At 39.8% G+C, this 23,546-nt stretch overlaps 1 protein-coding gene across 19 annotated transcripts in view; it reads left to right on the top strand.

The window, feature by feature from the left end:
- Nucleotides 1-23,546, top strand: part of ARPP21 (cAMP regulated phosphoprotein 21) — a 224,742-nt gene that overhangs the window by 167,536 nt on the left and 33,660 nt on the right. For 18 of the 19 annotated variants that reach the window (XR_005955054.1, XM_041466846.1, XM_041466859.1 and 15 more), the window contains 5 exons: nucleotides 5,098-5,328; nucleotides 8,578-8,747; nucleotides 10,255-10,359; nucleotides 12,709-12,966; nucleotides 20,678-20,804. Coding sequence is in view for 18 of the 19 variants with exons in the window: in XM_041466846.1 (XP_041322780.1) it covers nucleotides 5,098-5,328; nucleotides 8,578-8,747; nucleotides 10,255-10,359; nucleotides 12,709-12,966; nucleotides 20,678-20,804 (891 nt within the window). In the remaining variant the exon portion in view is untranslated. The remainder of the gene's footprint in view (nucleotides 1-5,097; nucleotides 5,329-8,577; nucleotides 8,748-10,254; nucleotides 10,360-12,708; nucleotides 12,967-20,677; nucleotides 20,805-23,546) is intronic. The other variant, XM_041466860.1, reaches the window with a different exon arrangement.

Genomic DNA, 23,546 nt, shown 5'->3' with positions numbered 1-23,546 from the left:
AAAGTGTTTTTCCTTCACCAAAAAAATACTAAGTGCTTTCATACAGTAGTCAAAGCCCCCATGTGCTATTTGCATTTTCTAAGGTGTGTTAGGTACCAAGTGATACTTGTTTGTGGATGTTTTGCATACTATCTTCATTACTTTCTACTCTTGCCATAGGCAGCCCTGGTGTTCTGTAGTTCACTTGACATTTAAAGGTTGGTCATGTTTTTATTTTGGGTGATTTTGTTTTGTTATTGTTTTGTTTTGTTTTGTTTTTGTTTTTTTTCTTGTCTTCACTACAGTAGTTGAAATGGAATTGCAGAGGTGTTGCTACCCACATCAGGCATGCTGCCATGGTAGCATCCCAGAGTCTGCTAGGTGCCAGTTCTGTCTCAGTTCTGCAGAAAGACTTTTCTCTGGCTCACAGTAATAAATTTAAAATATTTTTGTCTGGCATATAATTTGTATGAAATCAGTGTGAAATCATTAGTTGGTCAAAATGTTCTTCATTGGCTAAATGATGGAAAATATTTATGGTCTCTTTAAATGTGAAAATTATTCTCTATGTATATGGCTGTCATCTAGAAGCATTGTTAAACACTCTTCCTGGGCATAGGAGTATTTTGCAGAAGGCTCACAGCTACCTTCAACAGATTATACAGTGATGCAGTATTAACGTTGTAGCCTTTTTGGATCTCTTTTTGTATTGTCACCAAAATTAGATGCTCTGCCCCTAACCTGTGATAAATCAGTAATTAATGGTACATAACAAACAAGCAGGAACTGAAGCTCAGAAAGATGTTAGCTTCCCCTTAGGCTCACAGAGAGATCACAGAACATGCTGTTCTCTGCAGTAGGGTCCAGTAGTGTCAATTAGTCTTAGACTTTATTGTTTTCAGCTGCACAGGAATTGGAGCTTAGTAAAGGAATTCTGTTACTTCAATTTTGCAAACTTCACAAAAGGAGCTGTTTGAAACCTGTTACATGGTTATCTTACTGGTTCTGATGGTTGTTTTCATGCACCTGATCGTTTAGAAAACCCTGTTCTACTGAAAATCACAGATTGTACAATGCAAATAAAATTTCCTTCTCTGTTTTTCTGGAGTTCAGTAGGTACAAAGAGATGTTCTAAGCTATAATTCAATATCAAATGGGGAGTTAATAATTTAACAAATTTCAATCAGATTGCATTCCCACTACTTAGGACATAATACAAAATATTGGTTTGTTTAGCTTTCTAGTAATACAGTAAACTTCCCAAGTTTGACTAAGAGTGGTAAGTGAAATGGTTGTCACTGTAGAGGCACAATGATGTACATGTTCAGTCTGTAACACCCAAAAAGAGAAAATCTAGCATATGAACTACCATGTTATTGTCACTGACACATTGCAACAGGTTTTAACATCATGACAGAAGATGTGTTTCACATAAATGTCCTATGTGTATCTACATATCTAGTTAAATAATTGTTGGGAGGCTTAAAAGTTGTAGCTATTGCACCTTTAGCTTCTCTTAATGCATTTTCCATTCAGTGGAATGCACATCTGTTGAAATGTATTTCTTTCCCCCTTAGTTGCAAAAAGCTGGTTGCATTGGGGTATTAGCTGTGTTGATACAGATCTGTAGGGATCATTAGCTTCCTTGGCAGGGCTCCAAGTAATTGGAGACCCAGTCTAATCTCTCCTGTTAGTTGCTCATTGCTACTCCTGTTGGGAAAGGCATTTCAATACAATACTGCAGGCGTTTTGATACACTGACCTTCCTTTGCTGTTTTGTTTCCTTGGTTTGTTGTTTAGGTTTTGGGGTTTCTTAAATAAAGTGTCCTGTATATTATATTTTTTCTCTGAGTTTTGGAACTGGATTTTTCCTTCTTTATAATTTACTTGAGTTAGGCATTAGCCTGATGAATCTTGTAAGTCCAGCAAAAACTGTCAGAATATTGATGTATGGACAGCAGGTCATGAACCAACTGCTTCCAGTCATAATCTTCCCGCTGACTGTGCTGAAGCATCAGTTTTATTTTTAGAAGTGCAGCTTAGACAGAAATATCCATGTTCACTTGAGCACATGCCATTTAATTAAAAAATCACAAAATATATTGTTGCATAGAGAAAGGCAAGTGACTTACAGAAGTACCAAATAAATATTTCTAATCCAAGAATCTATATCCAAGACAAAAATACTTCCGGTGTTCTCTTGTTCCTGAAAATGATGATACGCTAGAGTAAGCAGTGATAGTGGATAGATTTGAGAGTGTAGTTGATAAGAAAGGAGAAATTTGCCTTGGACTTGAAAGGTGAGATGAGCAGAGATGTTCAGACTCATCAGATACTGAATGCTGATCCAAGGAAAATAGAGCAGGACATGTTGCATCACTTACTATTGCTTAGAATATTGGAAAATTAATGGTACTTCCATGCTCTCTCTCTGCAAACCCTCTAAGCTAGTAAGCATTTTTTGGTGGTTTTTCTGTCTCCTTTTCTTTACAGCTCTTTGAACTTCTGTATCTCTCAGAATACTTAAAAAATATATTAATGGAAAGTGATGAGAATGTGAAGGTTATTATTATCTCAACTGTGAAGCAGCAAGAAAATTATAGAATAATCTAGAAGAACTATCCATCATAACATGCTGAAAAAAAAGAGGTTAGATTGTGTAATGGGGGCAAAAATCTCATTTAGTCCAAGTTCCTTTCAGAAGTCTTTTGCAAGACGTCTTTTAATATGAATCTGAACAAAGTCAGATAGTTTATTTTTCCCCTTTTTTACAGTACTGTATTCATTATAAAGTGATTTCCCATTCCAAATTCAGGCAGTGTGAAAACAGCTAATCAGAGCTACAAAGACAAGATTAATTGGTGTTCATTTCCAAATATTAGTGTTGGAATTTACTTGGCTTAATAGGTCTAGACTTAAAATGATAGGAAATAAGTTACAGCAACGGAACTAAATAAAGTAGATCATTCTTATACAGTATAAATGGGGGCAAAATTGATACAGCAGTAATTTCTGGAATTTTTTTTTCTTTTTTAAATGCAGAAAATTATTTATATGGTTTTATGACTTATTTGTGTTATTTCAAAATCACTAACTTGATCTACTGACATGGGAGAGCAGATCTTGCATCTTTTAAGGCAGACATTTCAAAGCTATCAGCTTGACCAATGTGTGGGCATAGCCTCAAAGTATTTTCCACTGCTTCCATGCCATGTGATGAGTACACCTGAATTCATTGCAGTCCTCTGGCTTTTATCATTCAGAAACTGGTGTAGATCAATACATAATTCTGCCATAAGAACAGCAGAAAGGGAGGAAAGAAAAATCAAAACAATTGAATGTCAGAGCTGTAATCTTTTTTTGTTTCATTGGAATAGCACAAAAAGTGGAGAGAGTCTGAACTCAGGCTTGGTACTACTCATAGACATGCTTAGAAATAATGGGAGGTTTAAGAAATCTCATCACCACTACCATCTCCAGGCGGCTTCCTGACCCGTTGAATTCAAAAGGTGAAGGAAAAGAGGAGAAAGTAAAGAGAGAACTCAACAAAACAACAGGAAGTGCATGTAGAAAGGCCAGGGAAATACAGCAAAGGACCTTGTAAGTGATGTGGAAGGAAAATTGAACTCCAGCAGTTGCATTTACAGTTGCAAGGAAGGTGCCAAATACTACTTGCAGCTGAGGATGGCCTCCAGGAATAACTCTGCAATTTGTAGAAACACAGGAATCTGAAATTATCTAATAAATAAAACTGTTTCTTCAGGAAAAATATTTCTAAATTTCTAACCTCAGTCTACAAGGAGAGGAAAAAATATAGCAACTAATACAACTTTGATGTTTTATTGAAAGATTTACTTAATGAAACTAAAAAATTCTTTGGAAATCTCTATTACTTTCTTGATTAGATACCGGAGAAGCAGATGTAGGGTTCTACTGATGGCAAATAGTGCACAGCTCATAGAGAGGACTGTGTCTGTAGTGATTGCTGTATGAACCCAAAGTTTGAAGAAGATGGATAAAAAATGTATGTTACACAGCAACCTGCAGTAATCTGTGGAAGAATCCTCTGTTAAATAACAGGAGGGTGGTGTGATTTCTTCAGAAGAAAGCTCTTCTGCTTTCATTTCTCTAAATATGAGAAAATAAAGGAATTTCAAATGCATTTGACTGAAAATGAATTTGAGGCTCTAAGCAGTCTACTACAGGGTCCACCTGTAGTATCCCATATCTGAAACGATATAATTTGCCTCAAAGAGGTTTGCTAAACTGAAGTCTGAATTCTGTCCTTGTTTTTAGTCTATACCTACAGATGTACACTGTGGAGGTTAGATGCATAGACAGTGGACTCAAGTAAAATGAAAGAAGTTGCAGTTAAAACGTACTTTGCTCTGTGGAGTAAGCATCCATACCATCCTGCTTTAGGGAAGCTGATCACCTGAGCCTTATGCTCTCTGAAATTCTTGTATTTTTTCTGTGAAGCAAATTAAAATCTAATCAAGTAATATCTCAGAAGTTTGATTATTTTGGGGGTTAAAATGTCTTCCCATTCTTCCAGGCACAAATGTGCTTTAGCACAGTTGCTTTATCTTGATTGATCAATTTTAATAGGTTTGATGCTGAAAAACCAAAGTGCCAAAAGTCTTAGGTAGCATCTTAGGTAGCTTTAAGTTAATATGGATATTACACAGCTACCTTGTGACTGGATTGATAACTCAGTTGCTGTTGCTTTGCAGAGAATGTTAGGTGATTTTTTTCTTTTGTGTTCCATTTTTGTTTGATTTGTTTTTTGTTTTCCTTTCATTTATAAACGCTTTGTTTACTTTTTATGCCTTATGAACTGATATCTTGGCATTATAAATACACTCAGGATTTTGTGTTCCTCTTTGGTAAATCTGTTTATTGGCTGGGTGGAAGCCAATGTTGCATGAGGAAAGTGGGCTTTTTGGTTGTGAAAATTACCACTGGGTACTGGGGGTGAAAATCCTGCTCCTAGTAGCTGGGCATGGAATGGTGCATGCCTTTGCAGTCTGTGAAGGCTGTCCTTGTATGTGCCCTATCTGATGGGGATCAGCATCCCTTGTAACCCCCCTTCCTGCTGTGGTTGTGTCTCCCTGTTAGGCTCAGAGTCTTCCAGCAGTGCTGGCTCCTCAGGATCACTGTCACGAATACATCAGCCTCTCCAAAGTGCATCTCTCATCCCTGGGGTGACAGCCAGTTCTTCAGGCAGCGTGTCCTACCCTGAGAACGGGATGAGTGGCCAGGTGGCCCCCAGCAACACCAGCTATATCATTCTTCCACTTGAAGCTGCAGGGATACCGCCTGGCAGTATCCTTCTCAACCCACACACAGGTCAGTACAGCTCCCTCCTGCCTGATTCTGCCCTTTGGTGTTTCTGATGTTAGCTGCTGAATCAACAGATTTCTGGTTTCTAGGCATATTTTTCTGGAGGCACTTTGTGAGCAAATATACACTGAATTATGTTTGGCAAATTGTGGTTCCAAGTGTGCAGGCAAAGCTACATTTGATTTCTGAGGCTGTTGTGGCATAGCTCTTGGGAAGTGATACAAAACACTCTTGCTCCATCCCAGATAGGATATTCATCATTCAGCAGTCCTGATGCTCTCTGGCTCTCAGTGAATCCTCTGAGATCCTGTTAACATCAATAAGGACAGATGCTCTTCCATATCAGGCATGCTGAGATATGGTGCAACCAAAATATAACATCACATTCTTAGAGATTGTGCTTAACAGCAGAATTTCAAAAGGCTTAAAGGCTGCATTTGAATCTGCACTTCAGAATTAATTTTATGTGAGCGATATGATTAGCAATTGTATTTAAATTGTGAAGTTTGTGATAAGAGAAAGATGTAACTCATAAATTCCTGATAGTTTTCATCACTGCAGCTCACAAATGAGGCACTTGCAAGCACCCTTGCAAGTGCTGTGGGCACTTCAGAAACACTTCAGTTTGAAGAAAGCTAAAGGCAATTTGTTACCTCCTTGGTCTGGATGAAGTCTGGATCATGTTATGCTGTTACTCCCCACCATATTGTACTATCAGTGTTAAGAAGGTTCAGGGAGTTTGAGGGTGTGGTGCTTCTTTGGTAATTTGGACTATTCCAGTGACCACGGCTAGCTGTGCTGTCAATGTTTGTATGTTTAGCATTCAGGGAGCAAGTATTTTTGTGTATATATTATTTTGTGTTCTTTCCAACCTTGTGTTTCATTTCTGCAGCTCCCGTGTAAATATATGCATAATAAAGTAATGGAGAGAGCAGATTTCTTGAACAACCTGAAGTTCTTGTCTCCCACTCCTAGCTTCATGCTGCTACCCCGTTCTGGAAGTTCAGACTCTACTTTGGCATCTGCTGTGTTTTTCACATGCAGCAAAATATGTGCTGCAAAATTGTCACTCTTTGGGCTCAGAATCTTTGCATCTTATTAGGGAAACATTACAAAAGGAGCTCCATGGGGAGGAAATTTAGATTGCTGGATGCTGTGATCGACTATCAAAGTGATGGATGCTGTCAGAAACAGAGATGAAGAGAAGACAGTTGAAAGAAAAGGAAAAAGGATCTTTGTTTCCTGTATGAATAGATTTTCTTTCCCTATGTCATACCATTCTTTAGCTCTTTCTTCTCCTCTTGCAGAGTGCTACTTCCAGTCTTCTTCTCTCTTTTGATCATAACACCGTTCTTTAAAGATCCTTCCTTTCACACTACATAGTCACTGACTGTGCAAGCCTCTAATGGCATCTAGAGATGCTGTCAATTTCTTCCTGCTCTGAGTATAACTCTGGTCCTTAGCAGATGTTGGGAATCCACACTTTCTTTTCTATATCTGCAGTTTCCTTTCTTTTTTCTACTCTGCTTTACCCTTCTCCTTCCCCAGATAGTCACACTTCTTACTTGCTTTGGCAAAGAACCATTTATGTGGCTGTGCTCTCCATTTCATTTGCTTCATCAGCCTGCTTTACCCTATAAAGGATTCCTCTTGACACGTTCTTCCTTAACCCCTCTGACAAATTAAGAGCATTTAGTTTTCATTCGTACTCCTAGAAATGACACTGCAATCTTTGCCCTTCTGTCAGGGCCACAGTTCATAACTTGCAAATGTCTTCCCTGTTACCTTCTGATCTTTCCTTGTCATTTCTGATTTCAGGATTTCTCCATGAGAAATCTTCTCTTATTTTATAAGTGTTTCTGCGCCTTTACACTTTCAGTTCTGCCATCTTTCATTAAGCCACAGACAATGCTCTTTATTAGCTTCCCTTTAGCATCTGACACAGGCTTTGGGATCATGTTATCCTGCTCGCTCAATCTTTTAAAATACTTCTGGGGCTTGAGATTCCCAAAGCCTGGGAGTCCATGCCATAGTCACCCAGTGGGTTCACAGCAAGAATCAGGAAATCAGTAGACAGAACTGCCCCATGCTTCTTTTCCATTCACTCATGATCTTTCTCAGCATTAATGTGGTGTTGAGTTCATCCAGAAACTTGATGCTTTAGAGAGACAGAAGGCAAGGTTCTTTAGCCAGTGCTCTTCATGCATTTCTGACCATCATTCATTGGAAGGAGAAACTAGAAAGCTGAGGAGTAGCTAGAGCAGATAGAGATGCATTGTAGGGTACAAATGAGAAGTTCATTATTTCACTGTTACTCTAAGTTACTGAACTCCTCCAGATCTCTCTTTTATCTCAGGTATTCATACTTTAGTTACCTACTTCAAAGGTTATAGCATCATTGCTAAAATTACTTTTTTTTTTTCCCCTCTTGGAAGTATTCATAATTCCTTTGATTTACAGATGCATGATGGAAGTGAAAAGAGAACTGAGGTCGGGGAAAACATTTTTCCTACTGAGAAATACCATTTATTTTTTGTTTTCAAGACAATGACTTGGATAAAATTTTTATTTTAAACAAACATTGTTTTTGCAAGATTATTTCCCCCAGCTTAATTATTTGAAGCAAAAATGAATTCAATAGCTTAGCAGAACTCTGAAAAGAATTTGTCTTGTATTTAAGAGATTCTTAAATACACCTTAAGTGTTGCTTCCTTGAAAGCTGGAGTGCTGGCTTCTCTAAGCATAGGGCACAGTTCTGAAAAGCAGAGCTCTGTGTTATTAGAACGTGTAAGTAAATTAGTAACAGGAGTGGGTTTGGTTTTTTCCACTTTCCTACAAACCCTATTGTTTCAGAAGCAGTTGTGTACATTTGACTGCTGTTGTGTTAGAGGAAAATGTAAGGGAACATTCTCTACCTTCAGTGTTTTCTCCAAAGTTCAATTTTAATGTTAATTGATTCATCACTGAATGATTTCAAGTAACCATAGCATCTGAATCATCTTATAGCCATGGTAACTTTCCACCCATTCCTTGGCAAATCATGCTGCTGAAACAAATACCTGCTGTCTTGCCTGAAAAAAAAATAAAAGCTCTCTGATACTGTAATTACTGTAATGAGATATTAAGAGTGATGAACGCTTTACTCTTGTAGCAGGTCAGCTAAAGAGCGATCAGTTGAAACAAAATTGTTTGCTTTCACACAGAAAACAGTATGTTCTTAAAAGTATCCAGCAAGAGCTGGGCGTTTTGTTTCAGGTCAACCATTTGTAAATCCTGATGGGACGCCGGCAATATACAATCCTCCCAGTGGCCAGCAGACAATGAGGAGCCAGGTGGTGGGACAGTCTCAGCAGCAGCCTTCACCCCAGCAGCCTCAGCAAGTTCAACAGCCACAGCAGCAAATGGCAAGTCACCTTGTCACACAGGTGGGTGTGGTGTCATTGGAAAAAAAGAAGGGGCTCTTGGGGAGATGAAGAATGACCTAGAGGAAAGAAGGGAGAAATACAGCTAGACCAAATGTCAGGATGTTCTTTTCAACATGGATAAAACAGATGGAGAGGGAAGATTACATCTTCAATTTTATCTAAAGGATGATTTCATTTTCAAAAGTACTGTTAAGCATATTGGTGCATGTCTACATAAAATTAGTTTGAAAAATTCACCCATTAGTGGAAGCTGAACCATTCATTCTCAAACCAGTGCAGTCTGTAATTCTCTCCAAAGAGCCAGGGACATTTCTCCTTTGACAACAGTGGGTTTGAATCAAAGAATAAGGTACAAGAGCTCTAGAGACCCTTTCATGTCCAGTTGTATTGGGCCTAGTCTCTGAGTGCTCTCCAAGACCTTTGCCCCAGCTTGGTGGCTTTCTGCCTGCACCAATATTCTGGCTGATCCTTCTCTGAGCTAGAAGTTCTGGAGCTGCAGCAGGAAGAGCAATTTTGTTTGAGCACAGTGTTGGCTCTCTGGTCCCTGTGCTGGCTGTGGCATATGCCCAGAGGTGGCTGAGCATGGGCAGCAGGGTTTGGGTCTGGTTCAAACTTAATTTTGTGGATTGCATGCCTGTTCTCCCAGGGCAGAGCAGGCGGATGGAACTACTCAAGCAAGAATCCTATATCCTGCTTAGTCACAGAGCAGCCAAGATCTACCGTGGTTCTTGTGTAGCTTTATAATTTGGCACAGCTTCATCCTCGGTTATGCAGAAATTCAGTGTTTGAATTCAATGAAGTTGCTTTGATTTTGCTGGGTTTGGACTTATAGGGTTATGGCTCTTATTTCCTGATCTGGTCTTCACAGTTTTAGAAGACAGAGATAGTACCAAACCTGTAAGGAGTTATATGAAAGGTTAAAATGAAAGGAATACTAAAGCTATTCCAAGGTAATAGTGCTGTGGAAAATTGTTTTTTTCGCTTAGATAAACATCTGCTCCAAGCTGATGGCCTGTCTGTTGGTAATTCACAGCCTGTTCTTTGTCATTTTTTTAAACTCTTGTGTTCTCTCAAAACAGCTTTGCAATCATTATTCCTTTGCCTATGACACACTTGGAGTTAAATCAGTCAATAACAGTGAAATTCAAATACACACGTTATGCTGCTTTCCGTTTTTATCTCTGTGAATTAAATGTGGAATCATTATTTGTCTTTGCATCACATTATGAGTAAGAAGGTATAGCTCTGGCTATGTTTAATATAACAGCCATCAAATCCACAACAAGAGGCAGAAATATCAGTAATAAATAATTGTTTGGTATAAGGCTAAAATGAAGACTAAAATCACAATACTTGACCTCTTGTACTCAGGCTGGTTGGTGATGAGTCACCTGTATTTTCAGAGTTGTGTTTGAGGTCTTTGTTCTCAATAACAAAGGTGGTGGTGATGGTGCTTTTTATCTTTCTCTGATGGAATTTATTGTCTTTCCCTTTGCTTCTTTTGCAGCCTGTTCAGACAATGCAGCCATCTTCTCAGTCGGTCCAATATCCAGCAGTTTCTTATCCTCCCCAGCATCTCCTGCCAGTCTCTCCAACACAGCAGTTTTCTGTGGTACTAAAGTTTTCTTATTTCTTTTTCTTTCCTTGAAGTTGTAGGTGTGAGTATGTGTGTCCAAGAGCCTCTGGGGAGCACTGCAACAGGTGTCCCACATGAGAACCCTGTCTCAATACCTGTTCACCTTTACGCTTTGGTATGGACAGGCATTTTGTATGAGCTTTACCACTGATTCTGGTTACCTAACCTGAAGGGTGATGTTACAGCAGGGGTCTCTACCTGCTTAGCAGACCCTCCAGAAAAATATTTTGTTCTGCCTGCTGGTAGGAGCTTATGTCTCCTCACTTAATGCCAAGTGACCCTAAATTGCTAACTTGGAATAGTTGGGATTTGGGTTATTGCTCTTTCGTGTCTGCAAAGACAGGAGAAGAGACCTCAAGAAATCATTATTTTTATTTTATATTCTTTTTTGCATATACTAAATCCACTGCCTGGATTTATTCCTTGGTGATATCAGAGGACTTGGGAAGGAGTGTAGCACTGAACCAGCTGCAGAAGGTGTGGTGTGCTGTACATCATGACAATGCACCAATGGACATGTATAATGAAAATAAATAGAGTGTTCTTCTGGAGTCTGATTCTGACTTGGTGCTTACAGGGCTAAGATTATACTGTTCTGAAATGAAGCTGACATTTTAAAGAGGCACTATGAGATTTTTTTCTGTTGTTTTTCAATCTTGGTCTAGTAATCTTGTTTAAGATTGATTTTATTTTTTTTTTTCCCAATGTCACATAGTTATAGTAAGATATGTAAACAAAGCCGAATGGATCCTTGCAGATAAAATAATGTATTAATGACTAGTGATACCATTTAAAGGAAAAGAAATATTCCATGGTGAACAAAAGTTGCGTATCTTAATGCTAATTCTTTTGAAAAGTCTGTTGCAGGAATATCAGGTTGCCCTAGTGACAGTCACAAGAAAGTTAATACTTTTATTGGTTAATTTAATAGTGAAACTTCATCTGAATTACTGTCTTCAATACACATTACATTATATGAACACTACACAGATTGTATGTGTTTAAAGATGTTTTTCTCTTTTGTGAAAATCTAGAGGCATTCCTGGCTCAGTGAAGTTTCTTGTAGAATCCATTTGCAGTAATTTGTCATTCTGATCATGAATATCCTAGCTTTTTAAAGGAACAGCTTCACAGAGACAACTCGTGTCTGAATATGAATGTAGGATGACAGTAAAGTTAACAGCATTACTTCCATAAACCACCTGATGATCTATCAGTAGTGTTTAAACCATTGATCAATGACATCTCAGTTGTGAGTGTGAGTCTCTCTGCGTGAGGGTGAGTCCCAGAAGTGCTTTCCACAAGCAAACTTTTTATTTTGTTTTGTTTTGTTTTTAACACATTTTGACGTTTCCGGACATTAAACACTTGTGCAGGATCGTTTTGGAGAGTAAATACCACAAGGCTGTTAACAATATTAAGAGGCTTCTTTTAAAAAGAGAACATTTTTATGGTGCTTATTTCCTCTCTGTATTGGCATATTAGCACACAATGGAGTTTAAGTTGAATATTTAAAGGTCTTAAGATATGGGCATAAAAGAAGAACCACACCCACATTTGTAAATCTTTGACCCTCACAGAATAAACTTGAGAGCATTGAATAGTATTAGTCTTTTTGCAGGAATGAACAGATACAGTTCAGAATGCATATATTATTACTAGCATATAATGAAGCTTAGGTCCCTTGACTTTCAATAGTACGTTTATCCTACCACAGATTTATTTATTTTCTTTCCCCCTTCAATCAAATATAGAACTTGTTTCTCTTCAACACAGAATAAAATGCCTTGAAATAACAACATTAGGCTTAGCTTTTTTTTTTTTGTTTTTTAACTTTCTCTATGTTTACAACCTTGGATTTTCAAAGCAGTCCAAAAAGGGAAAGATCTGCAGCTGAATCCTACTGAATTCCTCTTGGGATCAATTTGAAACAAGGGTGAAATTTCCAGCATGAGTTTGGCTGACAAATTCTGTATTTGAGGATAGAGGTATCCATAATTTTAATTTCATGCCCTTTACATTTAAAATGTCTTCTTTTGAACACTGTAAAGTTCACTTGTCATTTTGGAATTAAAGGTGAGGGTGGCAGGGGGAAAGAGCCAAAATAATTGGCTTTTTTGCCAAATGATGCCATTCACCTTGTAGTGCTAAAGTCTTTGTCAAAGCATTTATGGTGATTTTCATTTTAATTGCCTCCATTTTGTGGATACCCTTGCAGAGTTTGGCAGGGATCGGAGCTGAGTGATTCCTTTCCCCCTTATTTTGTTTTGCTAACTCGTGTGCCTGCTGCATCTATATTCTCTTCTCCTCCCTTCTGCCCCGCAGCGAGATGACATGACAGCGCAGTTTAACCAGATGAGCTTAAGTCGCCAGTCATCAGGAGACAACCCCGAGTCGCCTTCTGGCCCCGTGTACCCCTCGCCCATCCTGCAGCAGCCTGCCCAGCAGACAGGTTACATCATGGCCTCCCCAAGCCAGCAGCTTCCCCCAGGAGGCTTCACGGGTTCAGGAGCACCGGTGTCCCAGCAGGTGCTGCAGCCGCCGCCCCAGGGCTTCGTGCAACAGCCACCGCCACCTGCTCAGGTAGGCAAAACCTCCGCCGCCGCTTGGGCACAGTACCCTTTACAGCATCAGGAAGGGAATAGAAATTCCAGACTATTTTTTATTTTTCCCCTGGTTAAAGTTTGGCAGATCTTTAGGCAGCCCGATACTTGCAAAGCCTCTGTTGTTTCCTGGGTTTCATCGTTTCCTTCCCTCTCTTCAAAATGTTTTCTGAGCATATGTTCGTACTCCATGACACATCTGCACATGAATATGAAGGAGGAGGGTGAGTAAATGCCCACACTCCTTTTTCCCTGTGCATGTACCAAAAGAGCAAAATGCACATCAGCCCAGGTAGTCGTTAATCATATTTAATTGACTTGAACATGTGATGTGTCACAGATCAGTAATTTTAACTGTCTTCCTGAAGACTGATTATGTTTTACTGTTCACTACCAAACATCTCTGCTTGTCTCCTGGGTACCTTTACAGAATATTGAAAGTGATTACTGTCAAGAAGTAAAATGCACAGATGACTTTCTGGCCAATTTTCAAGGCATACACATTAAAAAGACAAATTTCTTTATCCAATTATAAATAACTTCATTTGTATTCTACTTTAAATTGTATTAATAGCATTTCTCTTGTTTTAAGTTTATCTTTTGGAAGAAAAAATGTAAAAATAAAGTAAAACCTTCGCTATTTCTTTTAATGTAACTTCACTGTAAACCTTATTGGAAGCGGTTGTTTGGTTGGTCGGTTTTTCTTTACTGCTTCTCACTGAAAATTTCCACTTGTGTTTATTAATGAAATTCACTATTGACATAGGAATGAAGAATTTTACTGTTACAGTGTTTTTTGTAAGTGGACTACGGATCTAGTTAATTAGATCACTAATTAACAGTAAAAGAAATCTAAGGACAACTGGATGCTGACATCCCGTAGAAGACTGTGCAATGCATCATTTCTGTGGTTAAAAATGTGCAGCTATTTTTTCTGACAGAAGGCTTGGCAAAAACAAGTTCAAAGGAGCTGAATTTCAATATAATGTGATTTCTCTAAAAAAAAATTGAAAATACTGCTAGAAAAATACTGCTAGGAAAATATGTCACAGTTTGCCAAAGGTAGCAGGTTTGGTGGTTTTTTTTTAAATTTGGGAGAAAAAAAAAATGCCTAAAGAGCAAAATTCCCTGGTGAATCCATCTTCCTATGTAGATTGTGTGTCCTAAGCAGAGGCTGTCCAGGCTTTAGTCCTCATGTACAACCCCCAGGTGCCCTCAGTGTTTTCCAGCATCATTTAATCCAGCCTCACAACATTCTAGTGAACCAGATAAATGTGAGCACCTCTGTGTTATAGTCTGCCACCACAGCAGGCACTGATGTTTCCCAGCTCTGCCAGCCAGGCTTTGCTGTGGGAGTTGAGTGGGCTGCAGGATGGTGCTGTCTGTCCTTACAGGGACCCCACACCAGCTGCTCACCCCCTCGGGTGAGGCCAGATGTTCAGCTCACCCTGGGGTCTCTGCTAGACCTGCCTTGGCTGGCCTTGCTTAGGCTGCTTTGGGCAGCTTTGCCCACTGCTGCTGACCCTGGCTGAGCCTTGCTGTGGGAGCATAGGATTTCACCCCTTTGTGCACAGCAGGGCACAGGGTTTTCACTCAGCATGGTGCAGTGTTACTTGGTGAAGCTCTTTTCCAAGGTAATCCTTGTACAGATGCTACTGAGAGGCAGATCAATTTTTTCACTTTTTTCAAGTGATGAGAGGGTGCCTTTTCATGTACAGGCTGCTGTAGGACCAGTACAGTACTGGTGTGTCACTGTGTCTCTGCCCATTCCTCAGCTGCTTTCCTCCTACAGTTTAACACATTGGAAAGTTACTGACAGCAGAAAAATATATTTTGGCTTTGCAGCACTTCAGTTATTTCACTGTGAAATGGTTTGTCCTCAGGGGGAAGTGCAGAAAGGTGAGAAATTCAGTGCTGTCAGCTTCCTCTATCATCCTCATCTTCCTCACCATCCATCTCCAGCTTGTTGCTGTTCCGAAAAATCCTTGTCAGATACCTGTGGAGGAGGGCATGGCAAGGTTTAGTATCTGCTGCCTATGCCCCTATCCCTTGAAAGCACTGTGGCCTTGTTCTGCCAGAAAGGAGAGAGGGCAACCACTCTCTGCATCTGCATGCACAGATGGGAGCTTCTAATTCACATTTCAATACCATCTCTTCAGTCCTAGAAAGTGGTTTGGATACTACATTCAGCACATGTATGGCAAATAGGGGATCCCTCTTATAAAAACTAAGAGTGAATCCCTGGGAAATAGTAGTTCTTCTGCCCTGGGAGCTTAGCTTTCTGTACACGGGCAGGTAGATCCCAAATCCTTGTCCTGCCCGTGGCACAGCTTCTCTGTGGCAGTGGCTATTGTCAGTCTGAGTCAGCTTTGTTACCCTTTGGGGTTTAGATGCAATAGTAAGGCTGCTCTCTGACACCATAGCAGGTGGTCTGAGGCAGGCTCTGAGAAAAAAAAAAAGCAATAAAAATGGTAATGGAAGCAAAACATTATGTGATGCATTAATCAATGCAATGCAATCAATGTAAAAGCACTTTTATATCTTAAATGTTGCTATTGAATTTATACCAGTATAAAAGTGGCATGACTTTAATGGCTAATTAGTTCCTTTAAATGCTCTGCTGATAAGGTTGGCTGTGATACCCTGTATGCTGTTGGAAAATAGCAGTGAAAACGGGTGGAGATCCTGTGAGCATGATAATTTCCTTTGGGAGCTGAAAGGAGGAGAAAGAAATGCTTCAAGCCTACACACCCAATAATACTGCATTTAAATAACTAGCTTTTCTATTAAAGTTCAGTTAAATATGGCTCTACAGCTGCTTTCCAAGATTCTTTCTCCCAGTCTGTATTAAAGCAGAAGCAGACTGAGTTTGAAATGACATGCCTAAGAAGTGGTGAAAGAAACCTTTGGATTTCTTTTTGCTTCTTCTTTCATCACAGGTATGCCCCAGCTTGACAACGAAGTCATCATTTAAGAAACTGAAAATAAGGATTGCTGTTTGTTCAGCCAATTAGAACAAAACAAAAAAACAAACAAAAACAAAACCAAAAAAAAAAACCCAAAAAAACCCAACAAAAAAACCAACCCAAATGTCCCAAATGTTACCAGGGTTTTCTGAAAGGAATTTTTAGCAGCAAATGCCTGTTTGCTTTCTATCATGAATATCAAACATGTATATCTTTGCTTTCTTTATTTTCAATTTTCTTCTCTTTCTGATAGTTTTTCTGTAGCACTAATGGACCAAACACTTTAACAGGGGTTTGCATTCTGCTTTGTAGTACTTTATCAATACCACTATATCAATGGCACCTGTCTTTGCCTCTGCAAATGAAAAAGTTGAAAAATATGAATATTATGTCAATGGGAAAGGATGTCCTCCCTGAAAAATTATTTTCACCTCTGACTCATTCTGGAAGGTATACTGGCAAAAGGATATCCAAAAGTGAGATGGCATGAATTCTTGGAGAGGCCTGGAGATGTAATTAACATGTTGAGGGATTTTTCATCTGAATTAGTTTTGTGTCATCATTAATTTTATGTCATCTTTTAATCATCTGTCTCTTTGCAGAAGGCCTCTCCTTGAGAGTCTGTAATGACCCTAAGACAAAATCTTTATTCATAGCGTATCTCCTCTAGGAAACTTGTTATGAAGAAGGTTGGGAAGTCACTGCAAATGAGCAGGGCTTTCCTTGATGATCTTTGAAAATTATAATGGAGGACATCTTACAAGGCATTATTTTTCGTTACCTGCTACTGTCATTATTATGGAGAGGGCAGGGAGGAAAAGACCTTGAAGAATGGCTGATCCCTGTCAGTTAGATATTGGGAAGAAATGGCACCTCCCATGCATCACTGGGGTTTCTCTTGTCTTCTTCACTCCCATTTATGTGACTGTATCAGTGGCATTAGCAGTGGTGTCAGCAGCTGGACGGAGGTGCTAGTCCAAACCTGTCTGGATATCTGCGTGGTATCAGCGTTAAGAGAAGATAGATACAGCACCAGTCCCATGGCTGAATCAAGCTGTAAGCCAGCAGGGAGGCAGTTTTTGAAAGTAAAATAATCCTGAAGTGTGTGTGGACTCCTGACCCTGCCATGAGGAAATAAACAAAATACCAGTGAATTTCGTGGGTGCTGCTGGAGAGCAGCCAGAGAGGCATGCAGCTTCATAAAGGCTCCAGGCTGTATGTGGACAGAACAAAGCAGAAAACCAATGCTGCACTGAGTCTCTGCACATCATCTAAGGACAAAGCACATTAGAAAGAGGAGAAAGTAATGTCTGACTGTGCCATTTCATGAGTGTCTGTGAAGTGACATGCCCAGTCCTGTTACAATTTAAGTTAAAGTTGTGTAGGAGAGAAAAACTAAAATGCAGTGGAATGGTCAGCCTACAAACAAGGCAATTATTAAAAATCATACTAAAAAATTCTTTTTTTCCGGTGTCAAAGATTAAGATCAAAAAAACTATCCTTTTAGACTAAAGGAGGTGGCATTTATTTAGGTTATAATCTTAGAAGAACATTTTTTTGGTAAATTTATTTTAGTTTTAGGATAGCAATACAGCTTCATTGGCATGATTGTTAGTGCCATAGAAACCTTCTGGTTCTGTAAATAAAATGTTTCACAAGCAAAAGGTTGAAGGTTGGATTGTGCATTTCACATGGGAATGCAACTGAGGTATAATTTGGGATGTTGGCTGGCTGCTACAGAAATGTAACGCTTTTTGTTGAAGAGCACATAAGTACACGTTTTAGTAACACTGATGTGATGAGAAAGTAAAAAATTCAAGAGGATCAGAGCAGATGATGTAAGTGATACTTGTTATCTCTGATCCCTCTAATTCCACCATTCACCAAAGTAGAATCAGAAAGGAAAAACAGCATTTCGACTACTGACACAGAGATGTACTCAAGATAAATGACAATGGATCCTTCCAAGCCCCTCAAGCATAAAAGACCTATTTTAGATCATGTCCATGTTTTACACCAAGCCCTTCTTTTAATGTGTGAGCTTTTAAAAAACAAACCTGACCCCCACCCCCACCAAACAAAAAATGAGCTAACAAAACCAAAAACAACCACAAAACACACACACACAAAACCAAAAGAACAAATCCCATCAAAAGCCAAACCTATTGTTTTGATGTCATGTGTGCATGACTACTGTCTAATTCTTCCATGAATCTTTATAAGTGAATTTTTTTTTTTTTACCCTTCTACTACTAACATTTTTTTCATGCTGATAGATTGCACTCTAATAAACTTTTAAGTGGGTTGCATAACAAATGTACTCCAGCGAATTGAGATAATGAGAGCAAGGGACACAACCCTTTGACTAATGCTGAGGTTTTATGTGTGTGGTGAAAATAAAGGAGTGTATGCTTCAGTGTATATATTTTTTTGCTCTGCTGGTTCAACTATAAACCTGACTTCAAAACTTAGATTCTTCAGGTTATGTTTTAAGGTTAATACCTACAGAATCATTTCCAAAGAGACAATTCTCATTGTTGCCGAATGCTCATGTTGTTTTAAATATCTAGGGGCTTCTCTGCACTGGAAAATGAGGAAGTTGAGGGTAGATAAAATAAATCCTTTAAGTGAAATTAAGCTGCTGCCAGGATAAGTGAGAGTATTTCCACTGGAGGTTAATATTCTTTAGTTTGTAATATATGTTAAAAGAAAATAATTAATATTTGAAAGAATGTCTGTTCTGTTCCCCTGCTCCAAGCCTGGATCAAATATTTGCATTGACTTGACTTAGAGTGGTCTCCTCATTTCTTCCAAGCTTCCTGTAGCAGAGTGTTGCTGAGAACAATCAGCTGTCCACGAGATGAGTTCATCGCACTAAACTTTGCTGATCCACAGTTTATACTGCTTAAAAATGATTTTGCACCTTAAATGTGTGGGCCCACTTTCCTGTTCCTTGTGGCTTTTCTTTGCTGAGAAACAAATTCATAACAGTGGTGTCCACTCTACAAAGGCGTTTTGGTTTTGTTACATTAGTTACTAACAAAACAAATGGCCCGAGGGCAGGCACTAGCCATGAGGTTTCACTTGGTATGTCTGGAGGGAGGGTAGCTTACACCATTTTCCAGTCAAAATCTTGTTTTTCTCATACTTGTTTGACTCAGGCTGATATAAGCAGAGAGAGGGGGGAAAAATCAATTGTTTGAAAAGAAAATTAATAGACCTTGAAGAATGGATGGGTGTTTGGCCTCTTGATTGACAGATGCTGTTGTCTGTCACTTGGTCTGCAGGGTTAACTTCACTGACACCACCCAGTCCAGCTTTGTTAATCCTAATTCTTCTCCCACCACAGTTACCCATTCAGTAAGCTTCTACTTGCCTGAGTAGCAATCCATAGCCTATTCTTGTCTAGTCTTTTGTGCCTATGCCATTTGTTTTTCCTCATCTGAGACTAGAAATTTTCCAAGGAAAATTTCTGATCTCTCTTACGATGTCCTGGCAGTAGGTTACCTTTACTCTGCTAACTTTATGGATGATCAAATTGAATTACCTGTTTCAGGAATATTTCTTCCATGCAATTAAAGTGACAAAAATAGTTCTTTTTTTTTGCATGAAAAAAGTAAAAGCATTTGGTCTGACTCTATGCATATGTCTACATAGGATAAATGCTATGCACTAAGTGAGGGAAAAAAATCTATGATTTATTAAGAAATGCTGACTGCTGTGGTAGAAGTTGAGAGAGAATCAGTGTTCTCCTAAGCCTGTGTCCCTCTGCAGTCTGTTCATACCATACATTGCCAAACTCTATCACATGCCTACAGTATCCCTGACAGCTGAAAATGAAAAATTTTGAGTGCTTTGAACCTGTGAAGGGTCAGTTGAAAGCTGTTTAGCTCAAATGTCTCAGTAACAGTGGTGTGGCACGTATAGGAAAAATCTTTTGCTCTAGTCACCCTCAAACTTTCACGTTCACCTGTGTGATAAGGACATGTAGTACATGTTTCTCTGTAATGACAATAACAATAGAAGAAAAAAGAAGCCTATCTAGCAGAACTTGCTGACCTAATGCCTATCCTCAGCTCCTGCAAGAAAACAGTTATGACTGTTGAACTGTAATTGTTTTCACAAGAGCAAGAAAGGCTTTGGAGGAAAATGTTCATGTAAGGAGGGATGTACATGTTAAACAGAAGCATCAGTCTGATAATTTCCTTACAAGTATTAGGGGTGCACACACTCCATCTTGCTCTCCACCTTGTTTCTACATATTTGTACTCCAGGCCATTCCTTGCTTTGACTGGACCATTTTCTCCAGAGTTCTTTTACTGGTTCGACATGCTGTCTGTATGTGTTATGTTGATACAGAAGGTGTTGTTTGCATCTATTTTTCTGCAGCTTTTGATATGTTACTGTGATAAAATGTTACTGTGATATTTTTTCTTTGGTATATACATGTAGCTTTTTATGAATCCTATATTTTTTTCTCTTTCAATTAAAATTCTTTTTTTTTCCTGTTTCTTAAAGTATCTGAAAATAAATGTGGGCACTGATAGCCCTTTTCTTAGTATAGCTGAAAGCAAGCAGCAGTTGTTGAAGAGACAGGAGGCAAACCTCTTCTCTTGATTTCCATTACCACTAATATGCTTGATTTGAACTTCTGCTCCCCCTCCCTGTTTTGTTCTATTTTATGAATCTTTGATCTCTAGAGTTTACTGTTCTCTTTCTTTGCAGATGCCAGTGTATTATTACCCATCTGGTCAGTACCCTACCTCAACAACTCAGCAGTACAGACCCATTGCCTCAGTTCAGTACAACGCACAGCGGAGTCAACAGATCCCCCAGACTGCCCAGCAAGCAGGTATGTACATCTGGTACTCATTTCTTCAGCTGCTCACAGTGCCTTTGCAGGTGAGACCTGTTGGTTGTGCTCTAATTGAACAGCAGAGGAGAAAGCTGGTTGCTGTTCTGTTTGAAAATACAGTGAAAATTACAAATTGAGAAACCTTTTGCTTGGACATCCCGAGCAATGGAAGAGCAGGGGTTGCATCCTCCATCCCTGCTGTCCTGTATGCAGTGCTGCTGTGTCCTCAGTATCCATGCTCCAAGAGGCTGGGCACAGACAGAGCTGGGGGGGAGAAGCTGTGAGCAGTCACACTGCACGTTCAAGCCAACCACTGTGGTTGCCCTCTGTTGTGGGAACTCCTCAAGTGTTTGCACCTCCCTGCATGGTGGACAGGCCTGCTGTGATGCAGAAGGTTGTTCTCCACCACCTTGTGCTGTCCCTGGCCCTGAGGAGCAGCAGGGCTGTGTGTGGGTGGTGTCCATCGGGACGGGCTGCCCGCAGCGCCATGCGGCTGGAAGGGGGGCCGTTACACTGTAAGAGAGTGAGTAGCAGGTCTCACAGTGAACCGGTCTCTTTTCCTGCTGTGTCATGCCACTCCGGATGACTCCAGAGTAAGAGGGACAGAGGGGGAGATGGGCTGGTGTGTGCTGGGAGAGAGCAGGAATTGTGGTTGTCAAGGAGTCGTCACATTTCAAGGGAATAAACAATTCTGGTGTTTGAGATTTATTTATTTATTTATTTTCTATCTGTTTCTTCAGTGCACACTTTCCCTCATGGCGTGTCTCAAACAGTAACTCCAGGCGTAGGAGGAGGAGGTGGAGGGGTGGGTTTTGTTTTTCCAGATGTGCCAGGTAGAACAAAGCATTCATCATTTGATCTCAGTTTGGCAGAAACCCTTTAGAATGGCAAAGCAGATTCCCTGCAATAGCCTTGATATGGAAGTCATTTAAGATTCAAGTCAAGAGCCCAGACATGAGATGCGAACAAGACTTATGGGGTCATCCAGCTTGTCAACCTATCTCCGTAATGTGACTGCTGGCAATTTTGTTCCACTCTCTTAGGTGCTCAGGGAGACAAAGACACAGCAAACACAGCTATAACTAAGCAATTCATTCCTTTTTTTTTTTTTTTTTCTAATGCTTTTCTGTGTTCTAATAAAATTGGTGACATTTTAGTCAGTGTCAGTGGTGACTGACTGTGTCTGCTTTCATACCTTCATTTTATACATTCCTGAGAGAGAAGAGGGTGAAGTATTGCACAAAGGTCATCTGTCTCTTCTAGCTTCTCCTGCCTGACAGTCTGGTACCATATTTATTATCTCTGTATAGTGGATCCTTGAAACAAAGTGCAAATCAACTTTGATGACATTATCTGGATCTACTGTGTTGTTATAAAACCATATTTATCAGTTTAATGCTACATCTATAGCCTAGTGGATATTATGGTAAGTGATATGTGCAAGAGATGGTCTGATGTATGAGTGATGTTCCAGAGAAGATCCAGCTGTGTGAAAATCCTAGTTTTAAAGATATATTGTAGCACAGGAGCTGTTGAGTGCAGACAATGCAGAGATGCAAATGCTAATTTTGTTTCAGTGTTTACTGCATCATTTTCCTTACGTGTTTGGAAAACACAAGTCAAGGAGTTTGTGTAAAATCTCTAGCACATCAGTCTTTTCCCTGCAATTCGCTCTTTCAGCTGCCTGCTCAGTTGGAAGCATTATTTGTATCTCTTGTTTAAAAATGAAAACATTGTGTCTACAGTTTACACTCCCTGCTGTGGTGATGATTTAAGTGTTTAGCTATTCTCAGATCTTGAGACATGTCTGAGAACAATTTTGCAAGCTAGTTCATGCCTTTGGCCTCTGATACATCCTTTTCCCTAGTCATGGTCCCAGCGTGTGGTAAGTGTGACAGGAAGCAGATTGCAGTTCCCTACAGATCTTGTTTTGGAGGTGGTGTAAGAATTGTTCAGATTTACATTCCACTGCATCTCTTGGTATTTGGGAAACAAATAGCTGTGTATGACCAGAAAGTAGCAATCTGCAAGCGTTTCAGACTTCCATTTTCTTTCCCTCACAGACTTAGCCTCAGATCAGCACATGAGGAGCCAGGGATAACAAGGGGCCAGAACAAGAAGCTATCGTGGAAAATAGTGTTTGTGAAACAGTGTAGTGTGGGAATACTGAGGATGGGAATGGTGAACAGATGGGAAGGAGGCAGATGAAAAGATGATTCCTGAAATGGTTTCCCCAAAGACCTCACATCACTTGCTGCTGCTTCGGAGAGAGGACGGCTGCGGTGCAGGCAGGCCCACGGGAGCCCAGCTGGCAGCCTGGACCTGCCGCTGGGTCCTACGGCAGGGCGAGCAGGGAGGCAACCTCAGCCTGGCAGCTCAGGAAATATTTTATTGAAATTAAAAGTTTGCCTGCCTGGAGGAGCTTTTGGAGGCTTTCAAAGCAACAACAAGGAGTTCAGATCTTACTTCCCCTACTTTGGGATGCAGAGGTCAAAGTTTCATATAATATTAGCAATTTGTTTTCATTTTTGTTAGAAAAGGTCTCTTCGGGATGAAGCGATATTGATGACTTTTACAGCAAACAGCTAAAGCAAAATGTCTGCACAGCATCTGTGGTGGCTGAGGGAGCCTGTACTCTCTCCTGGATCTGGAAGGAGAGCAATATTGAGTTAAAGTGGCTTCAGGGCAGAAAAAAGGATGAGTTCACCTAAAATTAGATTAGAGCTCTGGCAGCAATAA

This window comes from Pyrgilauda ruficollis, unplaced genomic scaffold (genome assembly GCF_017590135.1).
Source record: "Pyrgilauda ruficollis isolate IOZ18807 unplaced genomic scaffold, ASM1759013v1 scaffold2, whole genome shotgun sequence".
In the NCBI taxonomy this organism is placed as follows: Eukaryota; Metazoa; Chordata; class Aves; order Passeriformes; family Passeridae; genus Pyrgilauda; species Pyrgilauda ruficollis.
Note: the sequence above shows the minus strand (reverse complement) of the source record. Positions and strands in the feature narration are given on the sequence as shown.